General features: G+C 39.2%; 1 protein-coding gene across 3 annotated transcripts in view; it reads left to right on the top strand.

Annotated features, from left to right (window-relative positions):
- The window catches only part of RELN (reelin), a 285,330-nt gene that overhangs the window by 137,995 nt on the left and 121,901 nt on the right, over positions 1-25,434 (top strand). For all 3 annotated transcript variants that reach the window (XM_035347207.1, XM_035347218.1, XM_035347199.1), the window contains exons 9-10: positions 14,733-14,829; positions 19,192-19,432. In XM_035347207.1, coding sequence (XP_035203098.1) covers positions 14,733-14,829; positions 19,192-19,432 — 338 coding nt within the window. The remainder of the gene's footprint in view (positions 1-14,732; positions 14,830-19,191; positions 19,433-25,434) is intronic.

Genomic DNA, 25,434 nt, shown 5'->3' with positions numbered 1-25,434 from the left:
GAATAACTTGTCCGCCATGTAGCATTCATTCTGAGCCTCTTCGAGCCAGTGATATTGCCTGCTGGTGCAGGGCTGGGGTGATGCTTATATTCATGCACTGTCTGCCCAATTGTTCAGAAAATTTCAATTGCTTCAGATATCTTAAATCATCCATGACTACATTTCTGCAAGACCAACCACTCATATGTGAAAGACAAAGTCTAACAGTTTCCTTAGTGCTCAATGGAATTGTTAAATGAGATATTTAAGGCATGGACTTTGGACTCTTAAAGGCCAGAACCTCTAATTCAACAGTTTGGGATTGCAGGATATTGCACAGAAGCCTCTGATCTCAGCTGCCACACAATGTTAGCCTGATTCATTAGCTGAAATATTCTATATATCTCACTTCAAAACCCGGATTTTCCCTTTAACCACATAGAATTGTGGAATACCCTGAGCTGGAAGGGACACACAAGGATCATCGAGTCCATCTCCTGGCTCCACACAGGACCACCCAAAAATCAGACCATGTGTCTGAGAGTGCTGTCCAAATGATCCTTGAAATCCCGGAGGCTCAGTGCCATGCCCACTGCCCTGGGGAGTGCCCAACCACCCTCTGGGTGCAGAACCTTTCCCTAACCCCCAGCCTTACCCTCCCCTGTCCCAGCTCCATGCCGTTTCCTCGGGTCCTGTCGCTGTCCCCAGAGAGCAGAGCTCAGCACCTGCCCCTCCGCTCCCTTCGTGAGGGAGCTGCAGGCCGCCATGAGACCTCCCCTCAGCCTGCTCTGCTCTGGGCTGAACGAACCAAGGGATTTCAGCCCTCCTGTTATATATTCCCCTCTAGACCCTCCACCATCTTTGTAGCCCTCCTAAGGACACTATCTAATACTTTTATGTGCTCTTTATATTGTGGTGCCTAGAACTGCACACAGTACTCAAGGTAAGGCCATGCCAGCACAGAGTAGAGTGGGCTAATCCCTTCCCTTGACTGACTAGTAATGCTGTGCTTGATGCACCCCAGGGCACGGCTGGCTGTTTTGGCTGCCAGGGCACACTGCTGGCTCATATTCAACTTGCCATTGACCAAAACCCCCAGATCTCTTTCCACAGGGCTGCTCTCCAGCCTCTTGTCCCCCAGTCTGTACGTACAGCCAAGGTTGCCTCCTCCCAGGTGCACAATCTGGCACTTGCTCCTGTTATACTTCATATTCAAACTTCGTGACGGAGCACTGGAACAGGCTGCCTAGAGAGGTTGTGGAGTCTCCTTCTCTAGAGATATTCAAGGCCTGTCTAGACGCCTACCTGGGCAGCCTGCTCTGAGGAACCTGCTTTGCAGGGGAGTTGGACCCGATGATCTCTCAAGGTCCCTTCCAACCCCTAGAGTTCTGTGATTCTGTGATATTGTTGGTCATTGCCCAGCTCTCTAATTTGTCAAGATCTCTCTGCAAGACCTCTCTATCCCCGACTTCTCCTCCCAATTTAGTATCATCTGCAGACTGAACACAACTTCTAGACCTACATCCAAGTCGTTTATGAAAACATTAAAGAGAACTGGCCCCAAAATGATGCCATGGGGAACCTAACTGATGACTGGCTGCCAGCCTGATGTAACCCCATTTACTATAACACTTCGAGCATGACACATTAGCCATTTTTTCATCCATTGTACTATGTATTTATCTATCTGTATGCTTGACATTTTGTCCAGAAGGATACTGTGAGTAACTGTATCAAAAGCTTCTCCAGGGATGCTTTCAACTCTTCCTGGGATGAATATGCATTGTCATTTGCATAGGCCAGTATGATGGAAGGTGACTGACAGTGATGAGAGATTAATGACTGGGATGAGAGATTAATGACATGGGAAGAAAGAGACCCATGGAGTCCCATAAGAAGAGAAAAGGCTTTAGGGGATCAATGCCAAGGTGTGAGGTGTGCAAATGGAACTGCTCATGCATTGTTCCTTGTGTGTCCTCTTCAAACATAAATTCCCATGGTTGTGGGGTATGTAGGTTGTGTGGGTGTTCAGCACTGGCAGGCTATTTCCAGTCCTTCTTCCTCCACAGCACATCTGAGTCTAACACAAAGTTGAAGCCAAAGGTGCTGTAGTGAGCACCAACACACAGACTGTCCTTCTGGGCAGGCACTCCTCGAGGCTATGTGTATCTCAATGTGAAAACTGTTAATGGAAAATGTTAAATTACCGTGAAAAACTTTGTTTCATGACTCTTTCTTTATGCTTTAGTATTGATAGGTTATTTTTGGCTATTGAACAATTTTGGAAAATGGGAATAACTTGATAAGGAAAGCTCCTATTCTTCAGCTTTGTTCAGGAAAACTCTTGAACACTCCCCTGCAAGCAGGGTGAATTTGACACTGTTGTACTGAATAAATACAATGTGTTTGTAAGGAAGGATGCTATTTTAAAATTATTTTTTCTTCAACTTTTAAGATATATCACAGAGATCCTCTGTCATTACTAGAGTACATTAATAAGCTTTCCCCCCTATTAAAACAATAAAATAAAATAAATATAAAAAAAATTTTTAAATTTATTAAAAAAAAAAAAAAAAAAAAAAAAAAAGATTGGGTTTTCTTTTAGTTAAAAAATACCTTCTGGAATCAGATACATCTTCATATTTCAAACAGTTGGCATTTCAGCTCAATTTTTTAAAGAACAAGCTAACAGTTTTGCAAACAAAGAGCTAGCCAAAGGTCATTTTTATTATTTTTTTTTCTTTTTTTTCTTTCTTTGGAGAAAAAGCTTGGGCTTGGAATTCCTCTTCCACAAAAGCAACTCTACCATCATGATAAAGAACTTTTAGGAAGGTTGGGTTCCCAAATCAAACAGAATCTACTTTCAGTCAATCATTAATCCTTACCTTTAGTCACCCTTAATATTGGCTATTAAGGACTAGGCAAATATGTGACTTGGATTAGTTTCCCTTTGATCCTATCATAAAACACCTTTCCCTAGCTGATTTTAGTTGAGTTATGGTCCTTTCATATGTGTACCAATCACTTTGGTTTAAACAAAAGAGAATTTTAAATGAAATGCAAAATGTGCCAAGCAATATGTTACCAAATCAAAAAATAATCTGCATGAACCCATAAGAATGAAACCTCTCATTACCTCACTGTTATCACTTCTGTGCACTGTTTTCTGATATACAGAAACAGCACATTTTGACAAAAATTATTTGCATTCTTATTCATTGGGATCTTGTGATGGAATTACTACTTTTATATAAGCATCATTTAGTTTTCCTACACTGGATTGCTGTGAACTTAAGAGACAGCCAATATAAAACTATGTAAAATCTAGCTTAGAAATCAGGTAATGGAAGTTAAAGTTATTAATGCAATCTTCTGAAATGCCTTTCTGTTAGTTTAGTGGTAGCCATGCTAGGATTCCTGGCGTGGAGAAAAAGACATACAGAAAGTCTGGGATAACTGCATGTCTGCCTAGGACTTGCCACTCTTTTTATACCTCAGATTTAGGCGTGAGACCACAGCACTTGAAAAAGTTGCAGTGTATGTTCAATGTGACAAATGAAACATAGAACCATAGAACCATTGAATCATTCAGGTTGGATCTTACAAGAAACTCAATATCATGAAGGAAAATTCTGCCTGCAATCAATAAAATAAAACCCTTTCTCTGAAGTTCTGTCAGGTACTGAGAGTACTACTAAGCTGGCTAGAAGGTGCTGCTGAGTATTATTTGCTGGTAACATGAAAGACTTGGAGATGAAGAATGCATGAGCAAAGGTGGTTTTCAGAGACAGGACAACAAACAATCCTGACACTAGAATTTCCTTAGGTATTTTTTCTGGATGAATCGTGCGTTTAGTCCCTGCTATAGCCAGAATAATAATAATAATAAAAAAAAAATCTTGAACATGAAGCAAAACATGCCTCTTACTTACAGAGTAAGAAGATGGAACCTTACTCATAGAGTAAGAATGGCCCCTTTCTCCTGCTGCTCCTGGGGTAGCTTCTTTCAAATTGTTCTGTCACTTCTCTGGCATTTGTTGCTATCGCTCCTTCCATTGTTCCAGCTTATTTTGTCTAAACATCCATCAGATGACCAAGTTTATTGATGATTTATCTTACAGGAGTTAACAGGAATGAAACCTACAGTGTTTTGTAGGGATAAATCAGACTTCTTATAGTCACTACAATAACTGCAGCTTATCAATCTCTCTTAATATTTTTCTGATGTAACCCTAGTGCAAGGATATGTGCACCTATTATTTTCCATATGTTTAAAGTATTATAGAAGAAAGGTTTTTACTTGTGTTCAGGACTTTTTGGTAAGGAGGAACTCCAACAATTCAGGGTGCAGATACATTACTCAGTGATTTTTCAGTGGTATCCTCGTTCTCCCTATTTTCTGTTTATTTTTTTCCCAAAAGGAAATAAAGTGTTAAGTTTTCTGCTGTCACATGCATAAATATTTCATTGACAAGCTCATCATTTAATCACTGAAATAAGCAACAAAGCTAATAATTTCTTCAGTCTTGCTCAGCATACTTTTCACTCTTGCAACTTGATTTTCTGGTTGAGCGGTCACCACTGTCTTCACTTCAAAATTCTTGAGCTTTATAAATCCATCAGATCATCAGCAGCACTTAAATGAAGAGAAATCATCTAGCCTGTGTTGACCTTTATGTTTGTAGTATAATTTTGTTAAGAGGAAAGGTGCATGTGTAATGCACGTATCAAGAACTTCTATGTGGCACAGTGTATTTACAGCCTATTTTTATTGCTTGCAGATTTCACAATCTTTTGCAAGTGGAATGGAGAAAACAGTTTAAAATATGCTTTTGATTAGCATATGAGTAAGGGTCGTTGATTTGGATGCAGATCTTTGACATGATGGTTCCAAAAGGTATTCATGTTATGCCCAGCCTCACCTCAGGCAGCAGGTTAGTGAGTCATTAACCCAGCAGCCCCTATTACTCTTTCCGAACCACTGAGGTCACTGGAGTCAACACCAGAATTGCTTTACTCTGCGAATCCAAGTGCTAAGGATCTCAGTGGTGTGTGTTGAAGACAAAGCACTGAGAGTTTTTTTAACACTTCTAGTAAAAAAAAATACAACTTTTTCAGGCTTAAATTTCTTCCTTCAATTTTGTGGTAGCAGTTTGACTTTGTTATCAGTGTGATTCCTAGAGAATTGAATTATAAAATGTAACTGATTGTGTAGATAATGGAAATACTTTTTTTTTTTCTCCGATACATATTCAGACTACACAAATCTTATTATTACTAATAAGTTGTTTTTTAACAGAGTCACTGAATGTGCCCTTTGGATTAGTCCTTACTGCCAAGCTTTATGCTTAAGAAAATACATTTGCTTCCCTATTAACCTTAGCAAACAGAAGACCACAGTGGACAAAAATTACCTTACAGAAATAATCTATAGATATAAATACAGCAGCTGATTCACTTGACCCCCATGTATGTCTGTGGAGGAAATAGCAGCCTCTCCAGGTGCTCACCTAGAGTAGCATCTGGAGGGCTCTGCAGGGCATCTGCAAGGCAAGGTAATTCCTTCTCCTCCTCTCTAGAAACACCCCTACGCTGCTTGGCTCAGCAGCACAAACAACTATTAATGCATTTGGCCCCATGTTACAGACTAAAGGCAATAGTAATTTCTATTTTTATCATGTTTTAATTAATTTTTGGTGGCAGCTGTTATATTGACAGTACTGCTTTTACATTGTCTTTATCTCCTGCTTGGATTCAGACCACTCAATAAGAATATGCCTTAGCTTTGGCTAACCACAGCTGACCATTTTCTCTTAATTCCTCTTCTTTTTTTATTAGTTAGTTTTATAATTAGCAGAAGCTATACAACAACTGACAAATGCTGTGATAGCCATGTTGCGGTAGCAATGGACTTGCCCTCAGATGAGCTGGACAGAGATGAGCAAGTCCTTTCAGAATTGCTATGAAAATTCACTCGTGTCTCTAGAGAAATACAGAAGTGAAAAATAAGTCTCTTCTGAGGACAGAAAGGAATAGCATTTGATCTTTTAAATCTCTCACTGTCTTGTAGCTGAACACAAAAATAGTCATGGCAGAAACTATGGAGCTAAATGCTTTGGGCCTGTTGAGCCACCCCTTCATTTTAATCACTTTCATGGATGATTTCCTTCAGCACCCAGATTTCTTCTGCTCTGATGCCTTCTAAAAAGCACCAGATTTGTGTGCTTGGTACATTCATAAGTTCATGTTAACTGTGGTATGAATAGGTGAGGAGAATTCCCGAAGCACACAGTGGTTGAATCACACGGAGATGGCTGCTACTGTCAGCAGGACAGATAGATTATTTTGTGTTAAGAAAATGTGGGGCCATTCATAGTTTTAAAAGGATTCCATTGCTGGGAAGCTGGCTAATAAAAAATTGTTAGGACTCTGCATAAACTGAGTTTAAATAGTGCATAAAAACAGCTTTTAAATTAGGTAAATTAAAGCTCTGAGGCCTGTAAGAAATCAAGATTGTGAAATGAAGCTTGATTGTTGCTACATTTGGATCCAGTCCCTTCTAAGCAGCAAGAAAACAGAGTGTAGCTGAACACCCAGGTTGTTTTGTCCTGATTTGTTTCCTATACATTGGGGAAGAGCTGGAGAATTTGATATAATTAAATGCAAAATTGGTGTAATTTGACATATTGAATTTCTTCTGCTTGCTTCATTTCTCTTCTTCCACTTGATAAAACAATATTAAAAATTTTTATTTACCTCCCAGATTGTCATTTTCTACTGCCTGGCATGAAACCCACTAGTTTTCACTTTCCTGGCAGAGAAGCCCTTTGTGTAGATACATAGCTTATAAATTGCACCTAATGTGAAAGAGTAAGACAGATAAGTAACATCATCCAGCACACTTCACATAGCATGAGTGGAGATGTTAGATGGTGGTTACTGATTTTGCTGAGTTATACAAGAGGGGCTGCCTAGATAATGCCTAGGTCGAAACCAGGGCTTAAAGTTAACGCGATATTTGAAAGACATTTTAATAGCCTTTTGGTGAAATGATTTGTGCTGTTTTGGCCAGTCCAAGGTTGCAATGAAATACTGTTTTTATTAGTTCAGAACCAGGGGTTCTCTTCCATTGTTATGAATTAAAGTGTGAGCGCTACAGATTTACTGTGCAGAGAAAAGCAGCAAAGATAAAGCAAGCCGAGTCCCTGGGTTCTGACTCAAGGCAGGTGGCAGAGACACCTTCATGTTGTCGAATGCGAGCCATTACCAAATTGGTTGCTGCAAATAATAAATACCGGATTACAGACTGACTTTCATCTTAATCCGGCTCATATCTTTGTATTAGGATAACACTGTTGTATGATTAAAATTGTCCATTTCTGAATTAACTCAAACAACAAAGCATCTGTAGTTCCTGGGGGAGGGAAGGGGGAATAGAAGACCCCAGCTCAGTAAAATGCTCCTGTATTTTTTTCTCCAGTGGGGAAGGGAGGGGTTTTCCATGACAGCAAAAGCAGATAAAAATAGAGAAAACCCATCAGGCACTGAAAAAAATAAAAAAAAAGCTTTCACCCAACCAGTTATTACCTACCTACATATAAAGTTAATGACAGGCAATCTGTTTTATAGGGTTTCAGAAAAGAGAGTCACCTTAATTCAGGACTTAGCTTGAAAAAATAAATATTTCCCAGATTTTCTTGGTGATGGGGAAACTCATTAAAGCAGGCAAGGAAACTACTTTCAGGTCTTTATATTTGAGCAACCATCTTTTTACATAGCAGTTCTGGGACCAATGTGTGCTTTCTGTATGCCTCCCTGGTACATGCTAGCTGTTGGGATCTGAATAAAACACCATTTACTTTCTAGCTGTGCTTTCATACCCTTATGGTGTTAAAGGTCTGGATTACTGACTGACCTTCACAGGTGACCCAGGCTGCTAATCAGAGCTAAGCAATAGGTCTCTGTCTACTTATTGATACAAGTTAGTGTACCAATTAATAACTACTTTAAGTTTAAAGTGGCATAATTAAAATTTTACCCAGCTTCATTGAAAGGTCACCCTCTCAGACAACCTCTGCCTGATCTGACATTAAGCATTTAATGGCAATAATATTGAAGAATACAATATGGGTGCACAAGTAGAAAATGCTTACTTAGCGTAGGGCTTACTACTTAGTCAGACATTCAAGAACCACTGAAAGAGTCTTTCTGGGGAGTTAATGATATTATTGTTTCAGTAGCTGTAATTAATGGGTGTCTATTACATCCAAATGTTAACAAGTTTACTCACTTTGCCTTCAGCAAGGTACTCTATACACTATTGATGTAATTACGAATGTGGTTAAATTTAGAAGCATCATTTAATTATTTATTTGGCAACAGACACATTATCCAATAACATACCTGCTGCCTGTATCTCAGAAAGATATGCTATAATTAGCTGAGCATCTTTACATCAGAATCAGCTGGAAACTGGCATAAGGGAAATACAGCTTTCTGCCTGGCTTATTTTTCTATCCTTAATGTTCTCAGCACAAAAAGAAATATGATCTGTGATCTGTCTTGTTCATTAGAAGAGAATAAAATTTGTGTGAGCACAGGAAGCACATCATATCACTGAATATAAATAGACTGAAAGGAAGTTGGGCCAGATAAGTGTTTTCTCAGACTTACCTTACTTAACAGCTGGATTACTTCTTAGAAAGTAGTTTTGCTGTTATTGAGAACCTTCGCAGGACATGGGTGAAAAGGGAAGATGGGAGGTCTGCTGCACCAACCGGGGATATCTTCTGGGTGGGGTCCCCGCTTGCTCAGGGCCCCATCCAATGGGGCTTTGACCTCTGATTAATTTTAGGACTTCAGTTCTGAAGTCCATTTGATTATTTTTTATCCAATGTAGTTACTAACTATTCTACTCTTACACAGTTTTATGATGGAGGCTTCTAGCACGTTTGTCAACCTTTAATTTGGATGTAACTACCAGCATTTGCAAAGTAAAAAAACAGTCTAAAGCTGTCAGTGGAACAAAAGTTAGCTGTTCTCCAAAAACTGATGGAAATGAATAGTTGAGACTTTGCATCTCAAACTTCATAATTCACGCTAAAGTTAAGTAGCTCTGGTTTTCACCAAAGGCAAACACCTTTGGCATTGTTTTTTCCTAGTGTTCGGTATTTATTCCAAGTTGTTTGCCAGAACACACACAGGGGCACAGACAGTCAAAATCTTCTTGTAAGGGAGAAACAAATAGTCAGCAATAAAGTGCTTAATTATTTGTATGAAAAAGTAGGATAAAATTACAACATAGAACACAGTTCTTGCGGTTTTAAATGTTAAGATTTTATGCTTAAGATATTTATTTGTATTCCAGATGATCTATAAACAAAGACACCAAAAAATGGTTAAAGATCTAAAATTTGACAGAATTAAAAATCACACTTGAAATCAAATTCAGAATTGTGGCTTCAAGGAAAATTAAAAATATTCCTGTGACCTTCTCTTGATGAAATTTTCAGAGTGAGTATTACAGGAATAGCGAGTTGCATGTTTTCGTACCAGTACTTCTAGTATTCCCAGCCCAAAATATTCCATCTTTTAACATGGTTAAAATCATTTGGTTCTTTACTAGAAGATAACATAAACATATACTTTTTTTTTTTTTTTTTTTTTTTTTTTTTTTTTTTAAGTAGTATCCATGGAGCATTCATTATACCAGACTGTATGGTTCATTAATTTGGAAAAAAAAATTATCAGCATGCCAGCCAAATTTGACCACTAGTAATTTATACTATTCTGTCTGGCTTAATTCAAGTGATATCAGCAAATCATAATCCTTAGCAAACACTAATCATTATTCATCACTTTAACAAAATGAACAAAAGTAATCTTCCAGTATTAGATAAACAGGATTCTTCTGAGCTCCCTTTCAGGCCACTGTTAGGACACAATCAAACCCTTCTACAAATTTTCATGTGAGTTTTTCTCACACAGTTACACATTATGCTTATTCTCCTTAGAGCCAGCATTAGATATCTCATCTGCTTATCCACTGAAGCACTTGCAGGAGCTATCAGGAGGTTGTCAAGAGGCGGAGGGCGTCAGAGTCTATAAGGAGAAAAATATTGCTTCCCTTGCAGATGGCACCCAGTTTTATCTCAGCAAAACACCAGCTTCTAATCAGTGTTGTTAACAAATCTTAGAGACCAACAGCCACATGACTCGGATTTCTGCAGATCTGGCACAGTTGGAGGCAAAGCTGTAGTGAGTCTTGCATTAATTTTGCCTCCATTGTCAGCCTAGATGCAAATACATCAATACCTGGTTACAAATACCTGTTATGAAGTGCCTTCATAACATTTATCCTTAAATACTCTTAGTACTACTACATTCACAATGTTTTAAAACATAAGGTGCATAAAATATTCACTAATAAAGGCATTGTAAGAAACCAAAACAAGATTAATAAGTCTTCTAGAAAAAAAAGCAAAAAGACATGACCATCTCATTAGGACATAAGCGTTCAGTGTTCAGTACACCTTGCTATGTGTTACAAATCCTCCAGAACAAGTAGCAAAACAGTTAAGAAACATGTTTTTTCTTCCCTTTTCTATTCTTCACTCTTTTGTTTAGGTAGAATTAGTAAAGCAGCAGGAAGGAGCTACTCAGCATTCACAGACCCTACCAGTCAAAATCATCCTCTATCAGAGTTTTTGTCTGGATTCCACTTTGAGCAAATTTTATTTTATTCAGGTTTGCCTTGGGGCAAAATCCAAGAATGTGAAGCACAGACCAAATAAATTAGTGTTTCAGAATATTCGATATATGAATATAGCTGGGTTTTATAACAGAAGCTGTTTTACTATTCATAGTTTTCCATAGCAGACGAAAAAATATTGTCTGAGTTTCAAATATATCATTTGAAAAAATATTCATGAAGGTTGTCTCTAGCATTTTCTCAAAATTTTTAGAAATCTGTGAACTTCAGCTAGAAGCCTATGAAAAAGAGTAAAAACATTTCAAAGGAAGAATTTGCAAAAATTCAGTAAAGGAAGAATTCATCTTATTTCCTGAAACCCAAGGAAATTCTTGCCTATACATATTGAATAATTTGCAAATACACGCCCCTTAATTTTGAAAGCATATTGGTAACTTTTAGAAAGTTGAACTAACTGACAATAACCATATCAAGGCATCAGATTTACTGTGATGTATTTGGTTTAAGAAAGAAACAACATTTTGCTCTAATGCAGTAATTTACTAATATAGAGTTCTTAATGGCAATCATTCCATATGTTTTCTTACCTGTTTTCATGACTAATTAAAAACCTGGGCATTCTTGGCTTAAAACAACCATATTCTAGGCTCATTCAAAAGGTTTTATGTCATCTTATACATTTTTTTCTTTAGAAGATGGGCAGGTATGAAGATTTACAGTGTGACATCCTACCCACATGGCTCTGCTTAGAGCTGGCACAACATTTATTACCATCTCTAGAAGCAGTGTGAAGGAATTTTGGAATTTGCCTTCAGCTTCTGCTCTGTTACTACTTGAATTTTGATCACCTAATAGCTCACAAAGTCAGGAGATGGCTTTGTTAGTCAATGCAGAGGCAAACATCCAAACTGCAGATTTCCACAAAATATTTTAAATAGTTCTGGTTTCAGATTACTGAAATAATAGTAATATGAGTAATAGGAATAGCATTAAGTAATAACAATATTGAAAGTAATATTGAGAATATTTACATATTGAAAATTATATTGAAAGTATGTATCAGATGTTTAGATAACATCTCAATAAGTCTAGTTCTGAAGAACAGTTTTATGTTCACCTTTCTCCCTTTCCTTGGGAAGAAACTATTGATATAAGCTAGGAAGAATATTGGTTTTGCAAAAGAAGCAAGCACAAGACCCTCATACTTCTTGTACATTTAAAAATAAAAAATAATTTTAAAAATTGTTCTAATTGTAAAGAATAATGCCTGAAACATGTTGGCATTTTTTTCAGATGGGTGAATTTGTTTGTTTATGTATTTATTGTCCATTAAATTTTTGCAGAATTAGATACGTAAATGGTTGCTTTTTTATATATATCTTTTGATTTTGAGTAAAGAACATGCATTAAAAAAGGAGTTTAAACACTGATAAGAACACATTTGTCATCACTCAGTAACTGCTGCTTACTTTGACCTTGATGACATTTGCAAACTATTTTTACTCTTAATAAAACTGGTCCTGATTATTAAAATAATAATAGAAACCAGAACTTGTCTCGCCTCTTTTCTTTGTCCCAACTGCTCTCTTTCCAATAACACAAGAGAAACACCGCATCTGCCTTACAAAGCCCTTTTTCACTGGTTCAAAAGAACCAGTGACTTTTATCTTCTTTGCATAGTCTGAGGGTGTTCAGATTTAAGAGATTACGTCCTTCATATATGAGGACTGGAAATGCTTGTTTCTTATTGTCTTTATGGGATAGTCAGCAAATGTGGCCTTCTTCATCTTTTTTTGGCAGGACATTGTGACTTGGCTTTGTTTAAGAGTACCATACCAAGAGCTGATTGCAACAATAACTGAAATGGCACGTTATTAACAGGTTATTTGTCCTGTTTATGCTCCTTTAGTTTTTGTATGACAGAAAAGTCAGTATGTTGCTGCTTTGCCTAACAGCCTCTTGTCAGCCAAAGTGGTTAAAACAGCTGAAGTTCATTGGTTTTGAACCAAATTCCCCTGTAATAAAATAAATGAATATGATTAAATTTTGGAACTCCTAAAAGCCACAAGTAGGAACTGACAGCAGATGCCACTCAGCGAAGTAGACCATCTCAGCAGATGGGCAAATATGAAATACAAAGGCTTTTTCTGACATCATTTGGTTTTAATGTGATAGAAATAAAGTACCTTGTCAGTAAATTATACCCAGAGAGTTGCTTTGTAGTCATTTTGGGTACATGTTTGGTAATTCAAAGTCCTGCTGCTTTTGCAATATTAATTATTCTGTGCCTTGTTACAGCAGTGTATGTATCAGAGCAGCTGAACGTACCCCCACACAGCTGTAGTGAGTGGATACGGAAGGATCTGCTTCTATATTTACAGTTTAACACAAGTAAAAGATACAAGAAATTAACTTTGTGGGTCATTTCCAGGATGCTATTTGGTGCATCAGGCAAAATTCCAGAGATAGGATTTCATCCCATCTTTTGGGCGTTTTCCCCTCTGGTTGTGGTTTGTACTGCAGAGCAGAAAAAACAGTTGTGCGGCTGCTGTCAAGCTGAGAGCTGTGAATGGGAGCTGCCTCGGGGGAACAGGGGCTGCAAGCAGTGTACATCATGACATATGTTCCTATTCATATGTGTAGGCTGGTCTCTTGTACAAGCGGTCAACGCTTTTTTAATCAGGCCATTTATTTCATTACAACAATAAGTACCCCAAGCTGCAAAATTTTATGTTCAGCAATTTCCACATTTGCATATACAAACAGAAATGTGTGTATATTTCCATTTTATATCAATTATATTTATAATTTTATAGAATATATTATATATACATTATATTTTTATAATGTGTATTTATACACCCATATAAACATTATTTTAATTGCAGCTGAACATAGCTGAAGCACTCAGAAGCATAACATGCTACTTGTACCACACATAATACATACGCCTACTGTAAGCAAAGCTGTGGTACTCATTCAGCAATATCCTGATGCAATCAGAGGTGTTGTTTAATTGAGAGCAGCTTCTTTTAAATATGGAAGGTAGCTGCTGTCTGCTGACCTTTGAGTCTCACATTTCAACCTGTCTATGAAGTAGAAATGTTGATCTTTGGAAAACGCATTTGGATTTGTCTGTTTCATTGGGTGTTAAATTTTCTGAGAGGGATGAATTACTTGATGTTTGAGAACAAAAATAGTATTTTTAGTGTATTTAATTATCACTCAGTTTGTTTATCACATTTGGTAGGTCAAATTTTTCAGTCACAGTTTTTATTATTTTGACTGTCCCCTTTATTAATTGTTAAGTTTATGCTTTGTGACAACACCCAGAGGCACCCTTTTACAAATCAAAAGTAAATATATTACCCTACCTTGCAGGGGTGCCATAAGGCTTAATTAGTTCATTTTTGTAAAGTGTTCTGAGATTCCCAGATCAACATCCAATGTTTATTATTAATTATAGGCTCTAGTGAGTATATGGGATGATATCTTCATTTAATTCTCTTTGGGCATCCTTAAAGTAACTAATTTTTTAATGTCTTTGTTCTTTTAAATTCCTAGAGCACACTCGGTTCGAGTAATCCTGTATATATTTTCCTATCATTTACAGTATTTTTATTTCTGTTTATTTTTTTTTCTATGTAATAATGTGAAAACAGTCTTTAACTGTTTTCCCTATAAATACTGCTCTGTGGATTATACTCTAATAACAAGGTTTTGTTTAAACATTATATGGTGTCTTTTTTCCCTGCAGTAGGGGGTGTTAAGCAATTTATTTGGCTTCCCTTGGGAAATTTGCAGAGATTACATGGCACTGCTGTGATTTATCATTTCTACTTTATTTCTGACTCATAAAGCATGCATTATTTCGTGTTTACCTGCAGCAACAGATCCCAGGAAATTTCATCATCAATCAAAGCACTTTAAAATTACAGAGGAGTGATGATGTGACAAAGGCACAGTCAGCAATGGTTGTTATTGGAGGATCATTTATTGCTTCAATGTGTCGTAACGCTTCTAATTTCATTGCTTTTCACAGGATCAGGTTCATGCCGCTTTAGCTACTCAGATCCCAGCATCACAGTGTCCTACAGTAAGAATAGTTCTGCGGATTGGACTCAGCTGGAAAAAATTAGGTTTGTTACAGTTTTTTAATCATTTTCATGCTTTCTGGCTGAGCAGGTGTTGTTTAAGCCTCGGTCTTTTAAAACTTTTTGATTGCTAGCTTCTCAGTTCTCACTTGTTTAGGCACATTAAAAGCTGAGGGGTGAAATTATGGCCACCAATGCTAATTGCAGAACTGCCACTGCTTTTGGCACAGAATCACAGAATCATAGAATGGTTTGGATTGTAAGGGACCTTGAAGATCAATGAGTTCCAACCCCCTTGCTACAGTCAGGGATGGCACCCAAGAAAAACAGGTTGCCCAAAGCCCCATCCAGCCTGGCCTTGAACACCTCCAGGGATGGGGCATCCACAGCTTCTCTGGGCAACCTGTTCTAGTGCCTCACCACCCTCAGAGTAAAGAATTTCTTCCAAATGTCTAATCTAAATCTACCCCCTTTTAGTTTAAACCATTAGTTCTTGTCCTGTCACTACACCCCCTGACAAAGAATCCCTCCACAGCTTTCCTGTAGGCCCCCTTTAGGCATTGGAAGGCCATTGAGAAGCCTCCCCAGAGCCTTCTCTTCTCCAGGCTGTACAACCCCAACTCCTTTAGACATTCTTCATAGGAGAGGGGCTCCAGCCCTCCGATCATCTTCATGGCCCTTTTCTGGACTCATTGTAATTCATCCACATCCTTCTAGTGCTGGGGGCCCCAGAGCTGAACGCAGGCTCCAAGTGGAGTCTCACAAGAGTAGAGCAGAGGGGGACAATCACCTCCCTCGTCCTGCTGGCCATGCTTCTGTTGATGCAGCCCAGGATATGGCTGGCTTTCTGGGCTGCAAGCGCACATTGCCAGGATCTGTTGAGCTTCTTGTGAACCAACTCCCCCAGCACCTTCTCCCAAGGGCTGCTCTCAATCCATTCTCCAACCAGACTGTGTTTGTGCTTGGGATTTCCCTGGCCCAGCTGCAGGACCTTGTACTTGGCCTTGTTGATCCTCATGAGGTAGCACAAGCCCACCTCTCAGGCCTGTCCAGGTCCCTCTGGATGGCATCTCTTCCTCCTGCATGTCGGCCGTACCACACAGCATGGTGTCATTGGCAAATTAGCTGCAAGTGCATTCAATTTCACTCTCTGTGTCACCAATGCTATGTTAAATAGCACTGGTCACAATACCACCCCCTGAGGAACACCACTCCTTACTGATTTCTACTTGGACCTTGAGTCATTGACCACAATTTGAGCCATTGACCACAACTTTCTTAGTGCAACCATCCAGCCATTTCCTTACCCACTACATGATCCTTCCATCAAATCCATAACTCTTCTATTTATAGACAAGATTATCATGTGGGACAGTGTCAAATGCCTTGCCCAAGTCCAGGTAGATGACATCTGTTTCTCTTCCCCTATCCACCAATGCTGTAAACCCACAGTAGAAGGCCACCAGATATGTCATGCATGATCTGTCCTTAGTTCCCTTAGCAAATCACAGTTTCATCCACTCTTACGTGGGAGGTCAGGAAGAGAATGGCTTTAGAGTTAAAGTGTAACTCTGTTAACTGGAAGGTTCAGGCTCTGTTTCATGCTGTGCTTCAAGCGTGTGGGTTTGTATTCCTGGTCCTCACCAAGGGTCTGCTCCAAACCTCATTTAGTGAGGTGGTTATCAGTGTGTTTTGTACCAAGAATGGAAAGACTGTCAAACTGCCAAACCATTTTTAAATCAAAAGTTAGTGAACACAGTGACATCTTCAAGAGTGAAATGTAAGTTGATTAAAGCAAAAAGGAAAAAGAAAGCACTTTATCATAGTCACAGAGACTTTTCTTAATTGGTGCTCTCCACCAAACACCAGGAAAAAAGGCCTGTTGTGCTCTCCTCATGATTGTTTTGTTCCAAACCAAAACCTTGCATTTTTGCACTGCTTTTAATCTCAGCAAGAACAATGATTTATAGTGTTGCAGGTTTCTGCTTTGGTAGGATAAAATGTTCCATAAAAATGGTTTATGGTTTGATGTGAACATTTGGCTTCTAACACTCTTATAATAACCAGATTGTGGTGAAATATGCCTTGTTTTTTAACAGACTGGTTTACACAAAAGCACAAAGGATTATGAATGAGAAGAACAAGAATTTTAAAATATATTCTTGTGAAATGTACACCTTTAAATAGAGAATCAGTAATGGAGATCATTCTGATTTCTTAGAAACATCTAATACGTTATTAAATAATATTGAGAAAGATATTTTGTGCAGTTGCATTATATATAGTTAAACAAGTACAACTGGGAAAGAAAAAACGCTATTTATATTTATTGTCCTCATTGTGTCTCAATCTGCTTTCCTGCGCCACACAGGTGATTTGCCTGAGTCCATTTTCAGACCATTGACACAATTTGTGGGGTAAAGAACTACTAAATTTCTGATGAGCAAGCAAATCTCTGGCTGTAAGGCAGTGGGTTTCAGTAGCTTATCCTCCTGCTCCTTCTGGGTCTGATTATGATTTCTTTGAAGAAGACACAAGTTATGAACAATTTAAGTGAAACCAATTACAATAATTCTTATCTCACAAAAATATAAACTGAGACATGTACCTCTTTACTGCAGCCAGTGGAGTTACCTCAAAGTAACCATACACCATCTTTCCTCACACTGATGCAAAATTATACACCTATTTCATAAGATACCAGCTACCCTCATAGCTCTGCAACCAGGAAATTCAAGAGCTGCGATGGCACAAGCATAAACATTTGAAACCCAGAATATATGAAACTAGTGCACATACAGTTTTATCTGTGTTGTTTTAATTCTGACTGCTGGAACAGTCAGGAGAAAATGGGTCAATAGAGCAATGTCATGCAAAGCAGAGAGGAGGATGAATTATGAAAGGATGCTCACTTCTCCTGTGGTCTGTATGAGTTACAGTATTTATGTGAATTCGCTTCAGTGGCTTTCTCTGCACTTCATGCATCTCCAGGGAATGGGAGAACTGGGATGGGGTGTGACAGGAGGGCAGGAAAGGCACCGTGGTGATGTGCTGGTGTGTTGTTGCATGTCATGTTAGTGCAATTTCAGAGGGAGGGGAAGGATGTCTCTTGGGTAAGGGAAGTGCTGGATGTGAACCATCCCCAGGGCTCAGGGAGTAGTGAGGACAATGTCTCAGAGCAGCATTGCAGTGGACGGCAAAAGACATAACATTTTGCAAGTGCAAGGTGATTTGTTCTGGGTGTGAATATAGACCACATACAGTTGCTTTTCAACATTTCATGCACTCTATTGATTTGTTTGACAAAAAGCAGTCCCTCAGTTTTGTCCTATGTGAGCAAGTTCTTGTTGCCTTTTTTCCCTAAAAGTTCTGGATTACTTCTGAATTAAGGCACACAAATTATTAACCCATTGAGGCATCACCACCAGGGTAGAGGCAAGGTTGCAGAGCTGACATGATGCAAACCCCAGCTTTGTACCTCCTCGCACCCTGAGGTTCAAATGTAGCTGATTCCCTTGCTGGATGCAAAATGAAATGAAAATAACAATTCTCAGCATCCCTTCCATGCACATACAGAGCTCAGTCCTTTCATTACCAGTGGCAAAGTAAAAAAAAAAAAAAAAAAAAAAACATAGTGCTAGGTATGACCTTCAGTCTTCAAAGCTCTGAGGGCAAATTCGGGAAGCAGAGCTCTAGGCCCTGGTCATTGCCAATACTCCAGGTCTGGCTCTCCCCCCCACATTTACCATTCATAGAGGCAAGTGCGAGAGAGGCCAACTACGTTGTTTCTTCTGTATTGTTTTGGAAGCAGCATGCCAAAATAAAGAATACCTGTCCCTCCCCACACAGAATCAGCCTGCCATCAGGGCTGTGGGATTGGAAGGACAGCTTGGTCAGAGAAAGTTCCCAGCTTTCCCTTCCAGCCATTCTGTTCCATCCCACTAGGTGAGGGAGAGTAACACCAGAAGTTGGGAGTTTCTTTTGGTGACAGCTCATGCAAATATCACATCTGTGGAGATCTGCTTTCATAAAAAGCTTCCTTAATATTTCCTTTTGGCCATACCTGCAAAATACCTGAAAATGGCCAGTCACCTAGGACCTGCAACCAATATCGAGTATGAATGCTGCCATACTGTGTGCTCCTGCTCTCCAGGCTCTGCATTGATCTGTTGTTATTCACCATCCTAGCTTGAAAGTTCTTTGCAGCAGGGCTGCCTTAGTTTGGGCACTGCCAAACACAGTGGGACTCTGCCTTGGGACAGATATTTTCTAATTGACATAGAAGATCTACCAACATACAAGAGATGTCAGTATAACTGTGTCACACCTGGCAGATGTGTTAAATGAGGGAAAAGCATTCCTGGCTATAGCTTAAACTTGGTCTAATTCAATATCATTGTTTTCCAGTGCTCCTTCCAATGTCAGCACGATCATCCACATCTTGTACCTTCCTGAAGATGCTAAAGGGGAGAACATCCATTTTCAGTGGAAACAGGATTATGTTCATGCTGGTGAAGTCTATGAAGCCTGTTGGGCATTGGACAACATCCTGATCATAAATGCTGCTCACAGAAAAGTTGTATTAGAAGATAATCTTGATCCTGTGGATACTGGCAACTGGCTTTTCTTTCCTGGGGCAACAGTGAAGGTTAGTTTGGTATTTTAATATTCTAATGATATAATGACATTATTATTCTTGTATGTAGAAGAAGACTGTAACATATAACCAAACTGAACATATAAGAATATTTAGGACATGCCATCTTTTTGCAGAACTGAGTTCTTTGTTGTTCTGTTTCTGCCTCTTCTGTGTCCCACTGGGACTTTCTAAAACAATGCAACATTTTTTGCCACTACCAAAATAAGGTGAGAGTTTGTAACTACTGTCATGTCAAAGACCATACAACAGAAAATGGAAAACAGCTTCCTTTAGCACAATGGTTCAATGTTTTTGGAACAAATACAAGTCTCTAATTAGATATTGTGAATCACAGAATGGTTTGGGTTGGAAGGTACCTGGTATCACCTGGTTCTAAACCCCTGCCATGAGCAGGGACACCTCCCACCAGACCAGGTTGCCCAAAGCCCCATCCAGCCTGGCCTTGAACACCTCCAGGGATGGGGCATCCACAGCTTCTCTGGGCAGCCTGTGCCAGGGCCTCACCACCCTCAGAGTAAATAATGTCTTCCAAATATCTAATCTAAATCTGCCTTCTTTTAATTTTAAGCCATACCCACTTATCCTATCATTAAACCCCTGACAAAGAGTCCCTCCACAGCTTTCCTGTAGGCCCCCTTTAGGCTCTGGAAGGCCATTGAGAAGCCTCCCCAGAGCTTTCTCTTCTCCAGGCTGAACAACCCCAACTCCTTCATCTCCTCTTCATAGGGGAGGTGCTCCAGCCCTCTGATCATCCTCATGGCCCTCCTCTGGACTCATTCCAATGCATCCATGTCCTTCTGGGACCCTCTGAAGGCCCCAGAGCTGAGTGCAGGCTCCAGCTGGGGTCTCACAAAAGCAGAGCAGAGGGGGACAATGACACCCCTTGCCCTGCTGGCCATGCTTCTGTTGATGCAGCCCAGGATATGGCTGGCTTTCTGGGCTGCAAGCACACATTGCTGGCTCATGTTGAGCTTCTCATCCACCAACACCCCCAGGTCCTTCTCCCCAGGGCTGCTCTCAATCCATTCTCTACCCAGACTGTGTTTGTGCTTGGGATTGCCCCAGCCCAGCTGCAGCACCTTGCACTTGGCCTTGCTGAACCTCATGAGGTTCGCACAGGCCCACCTCTCAGGCCCGTCCAGGTCCCTCTGGATGGCATCCTCCAACATCCTCCTGCATGTTGGCTGCACCACACAGCTTGGTGTCATCGGCACACTTGGTGAGGGTGCGCTTGATCCAACTGCCCATGTTACCAACAAAGATGTTAAACCGATGTTCAAAGAAGTTAAAATCTACCTGTTTGATTAACTTGGTGCTGTTTGGTACTACCACTTGCTTCATCTCAAGCCATCATACAAAGCTATGCTTTTCCCTATTTTCTGACCGTGAATATCACCTTTCTTGCTCAGGCAGGTGCTGCTCCTTAAAAGTTTCTGTAATAGCATGCTCAGATACATGAGATCTAGCAGGATCATACCTTCTTAGGAGAAAAAACTAATGGGACCTGCAAGATCTCTGTGGAAAAGGTTCCTTCAAATGCAGAATTGTTTTACATCTCAAAATCAGTTGGATTCTCACTTTTTGTGCTTCCAACCAGACAGAAGTTGAGCAGCAGATGACTTTCTGTTTTCATCCTATTTTTCATTCAGAAAAAAAGGTGGCTTTGTTCATTTATGAAGCTGATAATGGTTCTGACAATCACACAGGAAACAGGTGTCACATACTGAGGGCACTAAGCCATTGGTCATGGCCTCAGCTTTTTCCCATAGATTCTGATATGAATGGCCTCAAGTTAATCTTTTCAGAACCAAATACTATCACTAATCTACTCATAGTATCTCTATATTGACTTTTTTTACTTCAGTAAGATAATTTAAACTACAATGACGTTTTATATGAGATTTTAGAATAAAATTCATCCTGCATATTTAATGAAGTGATTTTCTATGATCTTTTGATGTTTGTTGTATCATCAGTCTTATCACTGGATTTCAAAATCCTTTCTACCCATGAGAAAGTATGAAAGCAAAGCAAAGATTAATGTGCCATAGGTGCAGTTGTGTCTTGTCAGCAGGCAAAGCCCACTTGCTCTTTCTGAAACGTGCACAAACATCATCTAAATGTTAATAAGTAAACCTCCTTTTTTTTTTGTTTTGATTTTTATTTTTTTTAACTCAGCCAATTCAGTGTCAATACACAAGTGTTGCTACTTGAAAGATGAGGGACTTGAACACAGAGACCAGTCAGTGCTTCTAGACAGAAATCCCTTTCAAGCTCAAACCTTGTGTGAGGTATGAATGAGGCCATTCCTCCGAGGTTGTCTTCTGTTCTAGAAACAACTGCTTCTGTCTGTTCCCAGCTGACATTTGGCTATATAGTTAATTGCACCAGGTTAAGGCTATGTGCAAGGCTGTAGTATAGCCAGACTGGGTTAAGGCTGTGTGCGACACAGGGCTCTTATTCTCCTGGGGACCCTGTATTTATTTCAAACTATTTCAGTGTATCTGGATTGCTACTAGAGCACTCCCATGGTCGTATTTCATAATTATTATTTTTTGCTGCAGTTTTCCTCAATTTTTCAGGAAAAACTTGCCACATGTAGTTTCAACAGATTCTGAAATGTAAATTTCATGTCATTTCAAAAATAAAAACCATAAATTATATCAAGATTTACATCAGATTCAGTATAGACCCTGTTGTAGCATTATAGCACCAATAATAATTTTTTGATTTTATTTATTTATTTATTTGAATTTTCAGGGTTGGAATATTATATAAAACTTAGCATGTAAAACTTAACAAGAACTTTTAATGTTGTCTTTCAAAAGTTTAGCATAGCTCTAATATCAGTTAATCACAAACATACTATTTCACATAAATAGAAATTTTAGAGAAATTTAGAGACATTTTGGACATTGTGCTTATGACATTACACCACCTTTTAAGTGTAACCCAAGATTGCTAGAACCACATTAATCACGTGTGTTTCAAGTGGCATTTCACAGTAGCTAAATAACTTAGCCAGTGCAAGATGATGCATCAATGGGTGGGACATCTTCACAGGAATCCCCGTATTGCTAATGCTCTCAACTTGCATCAATTAATAGAAACTACTATCAAAAGGTTTTAGGAGATTTTTCTGACACTGAAGGCATTGGCATTTAAAACAGTTTTGGAGAAACCCTGATAATGCCATAGGGATAGTTTGCATGGAACCTAATTCTAGTTCATTTTTTTCCTACAAGTCCTTTTGTTTCTCAGAAATCTAAAACTTGCTAAATTGTTCTGATTTTTGTTCAGAAAAACTGTATTTTTATTATGGGATCAGCAGATTGTATTACTATACTGTGCTACTATACCCACTCATGGCTGTGTTTTCCAAATAAGTTCCTACAGTCTTCTACTATGTGTTACTCTATTTCAATCTGATGAGACCTTTCTCTGATATCCAAGCCTGTTTGTGCCATATAAGTTTAAATTCATCTCCTCCTGTCTTCTGTCAATTAGTATTTCAGATAAATTGTCCTTAAAATCTTTCTCAAAGTTGGTGTTAACTTCTTCACTGACTCCCTTCAATGCTTTTCTTTAGGGTTTTCCTTGACAATGTCAACAGTCACGTGTGGATGTTATTTGCTGTTTAAATCAGTTTCAACTGGTATACGCAAAACTGTGGGGCATCAGTTCCTTTTCAAAATTGTGCCATAAAGATAAGTAATTTCATAGGACCAGGGAATTAAATATCAAGAAAGGAAACATCAAAAAAAAAAATGATCTTTCTAAATTTCTCCCTTTTATTGGGGTTATTTTCTGCATTCATCCTCTCTTGCTCACCACTTTTCACCACAGGGAATGGTTGATATTTGCATATTTCTCAGGTGGAAGGGCAGTGGTACCCTGTGGTGTATTGTAGCTTGTCCAGCTGGCAGCCAGAACTGAAAGAAGAGGAAATCATACATACTTTTTCTGGTAGAAAAAGGCATAAAGTAGTCTTTCTCTAAGTGTTTACTTCTGGACTATCCCAGCAGGCATTGTTCAGGTGGTGGAGCAATGCAGAGGATGTGTTCCAGCCGGTTCTTTCCCAGCAGTCACCCAGGAGGTGGCTTTGAGAATTGCTTGTTATATCTGGTACATGCTCATGTTGAATGCTCATTAAGTTACAAAGAAAGTATATTTTTTTTTCTGCAGAAATTTTATTTTGGTAGTACTTGAAGTCTACTAGAATAAATAGTGAGCACTGCAATTCTAGGAGCTCTGCTGGTAAAACTACTCAAATTCGTAGCTGCTTAAATTAATAAAGTAAAAAGGCATTGAAATGAAGAAAAAATGATACCATGAAGGCTGTTATGTGTGTCCTGGGTTAGGCTCTATGACAAATTCAGTCACTGGACAGGACGGAGCAAGCATTAATAGTAATTGCCCTCTTTGGTGGAATCAGACAGTGTCTCCTCAATAAGTGCCTTAAGGAACTTGCTGTGCCCAGCCTGGGAAGTGGCTTCTCCTCCTCTCCCAGTCTGCTTGAGCCTGGACCAGGAATTTTATTGTGTTTCTTGCTGCGCTCAGGAGCGGTTGTTACTCACATGGCTGATTGCAGACGCAGCTGGAACTGGCTACTGAGATAGGAAGCAAGCTGAGAGATAAGCCACAGAATTTGTGTGTCTCAGTTCCAAAGAAGACAGCAAAAGACAAGAAAGATGCTGTTTAGCAGGGCCAAGCAACCCTTAGGAGATTAATTGGATCCACTGGAACGTATTTATCTGAGTTGAACTGTGAGGAAGGGTGTTGAACAGGATAAATTCCTGACTGCATTTCAATATCTCCAGTGACAGCTCTTAGTGTGACCATGGCGTTGCAACCAAGCATGGTTAGGATATTACACTGGTGGCTGAGTCTGCTGAAACACATGAAGCAGTTCTGTGCTCTGAGTGTTGTTGAAGGTCTGTGGACCTCAACACTCCATAGCTAATCTGGGGAAAAGATGAAATCTTTTTTCAGTAATGCTTCTTGAACAGAAGAACAGAAAAGTGGTCTCATCTTTAGTAGACTCTTCATGTGTCCTTCCTTTAGACTTGACCAGAAGTTACTGTTATCTTTTGAAATCTGAATTTTTCAAAATGTTCTTTTTTTTTTTTTTTTTTTTTTTTTCTGATTGTCCTTGTCTAGGTTCAGATGCACAAGCTCAAAAGCTGAGGTTGAAAAGGGAGCTAGTCTCAGTAGTCTTATAGTTCAAGTCTCTGCAGTGGTTTTGGTTACATAAAAGTAACATTGAGACCAAAACATCTGTTTCTAGATTTTTTCTGCTTTTGGGGGAAAGCATTGTAGATAACCACAGGCAATACAGTGATGACGTATTCGGTCATGATGTGTTAATTAGTGACACTCACCACTTTTGAGAAGGGTCAAGGTACAGAATTGCTGTCTCAGTCAGTAGCTGCAGCTGCTCTTCAGCTGCTGGCTGTGGGTAGGAGTCCACCTGGTCAGTTTACCACTTCTGGGACAACAGCAAAAAAAAAGAATGAAGAAAGAAACAGGCAAAAGGCAGTGTCATCATTCTCTGGTATTTCCTGGAATACTGCTTTTTTCCACCATAAACACAATATTAAAGTGCTTCCAATTCTCCATGAAGGCAAAACAGAAATTGTCTATATGTTTCCCATTACTTTTGCTCCTTTGTATTCACAGGATGGTAAATGTACTTATAGATAGATTTTTTTAGGATTGATGCAGTAACATTTCACAAATCCTCCTTCCACTTTACAGGGGGTGTAGGGACTAATGGCAGAGCTATCATCTGGTTGTCCAACTAAAGGAGAAGAACGTACCTGTCTGTACCTGTCAAATTCTGTATTTGGACATTTGCCTATCATCTGGCATGTTTGTATGGTCTGCAGGACTCAGGCACTACACCTATGGTCATCTGGGCTGCTGAGCTGTGAGCATGCAGCTGGACATAGTGTGGGATGGGGGTAAGGGAGGGAAGACCCGTGGCAGCC

The sequence above is a fragment of the Oxyura jamaicensis genome, chromosome 1 (genome assembly GCF_011077185.1).
Source record: "Oxyura jamaicensis isolate SHBP4307 breed ruddy duck chromosome 1, BPBGC_Ojam_1.0, whole genome shotgun sequence".
Classification (NCBI taxonomy): Eukaryota; Metazoa; Chordata; class Aves; order Anseriformes; family Anatidae; genus Oxyura; species Oxyura jamaicensis.
This window is presented reverse-complemented; position numbering and strand designations above follow the sequence as displayed.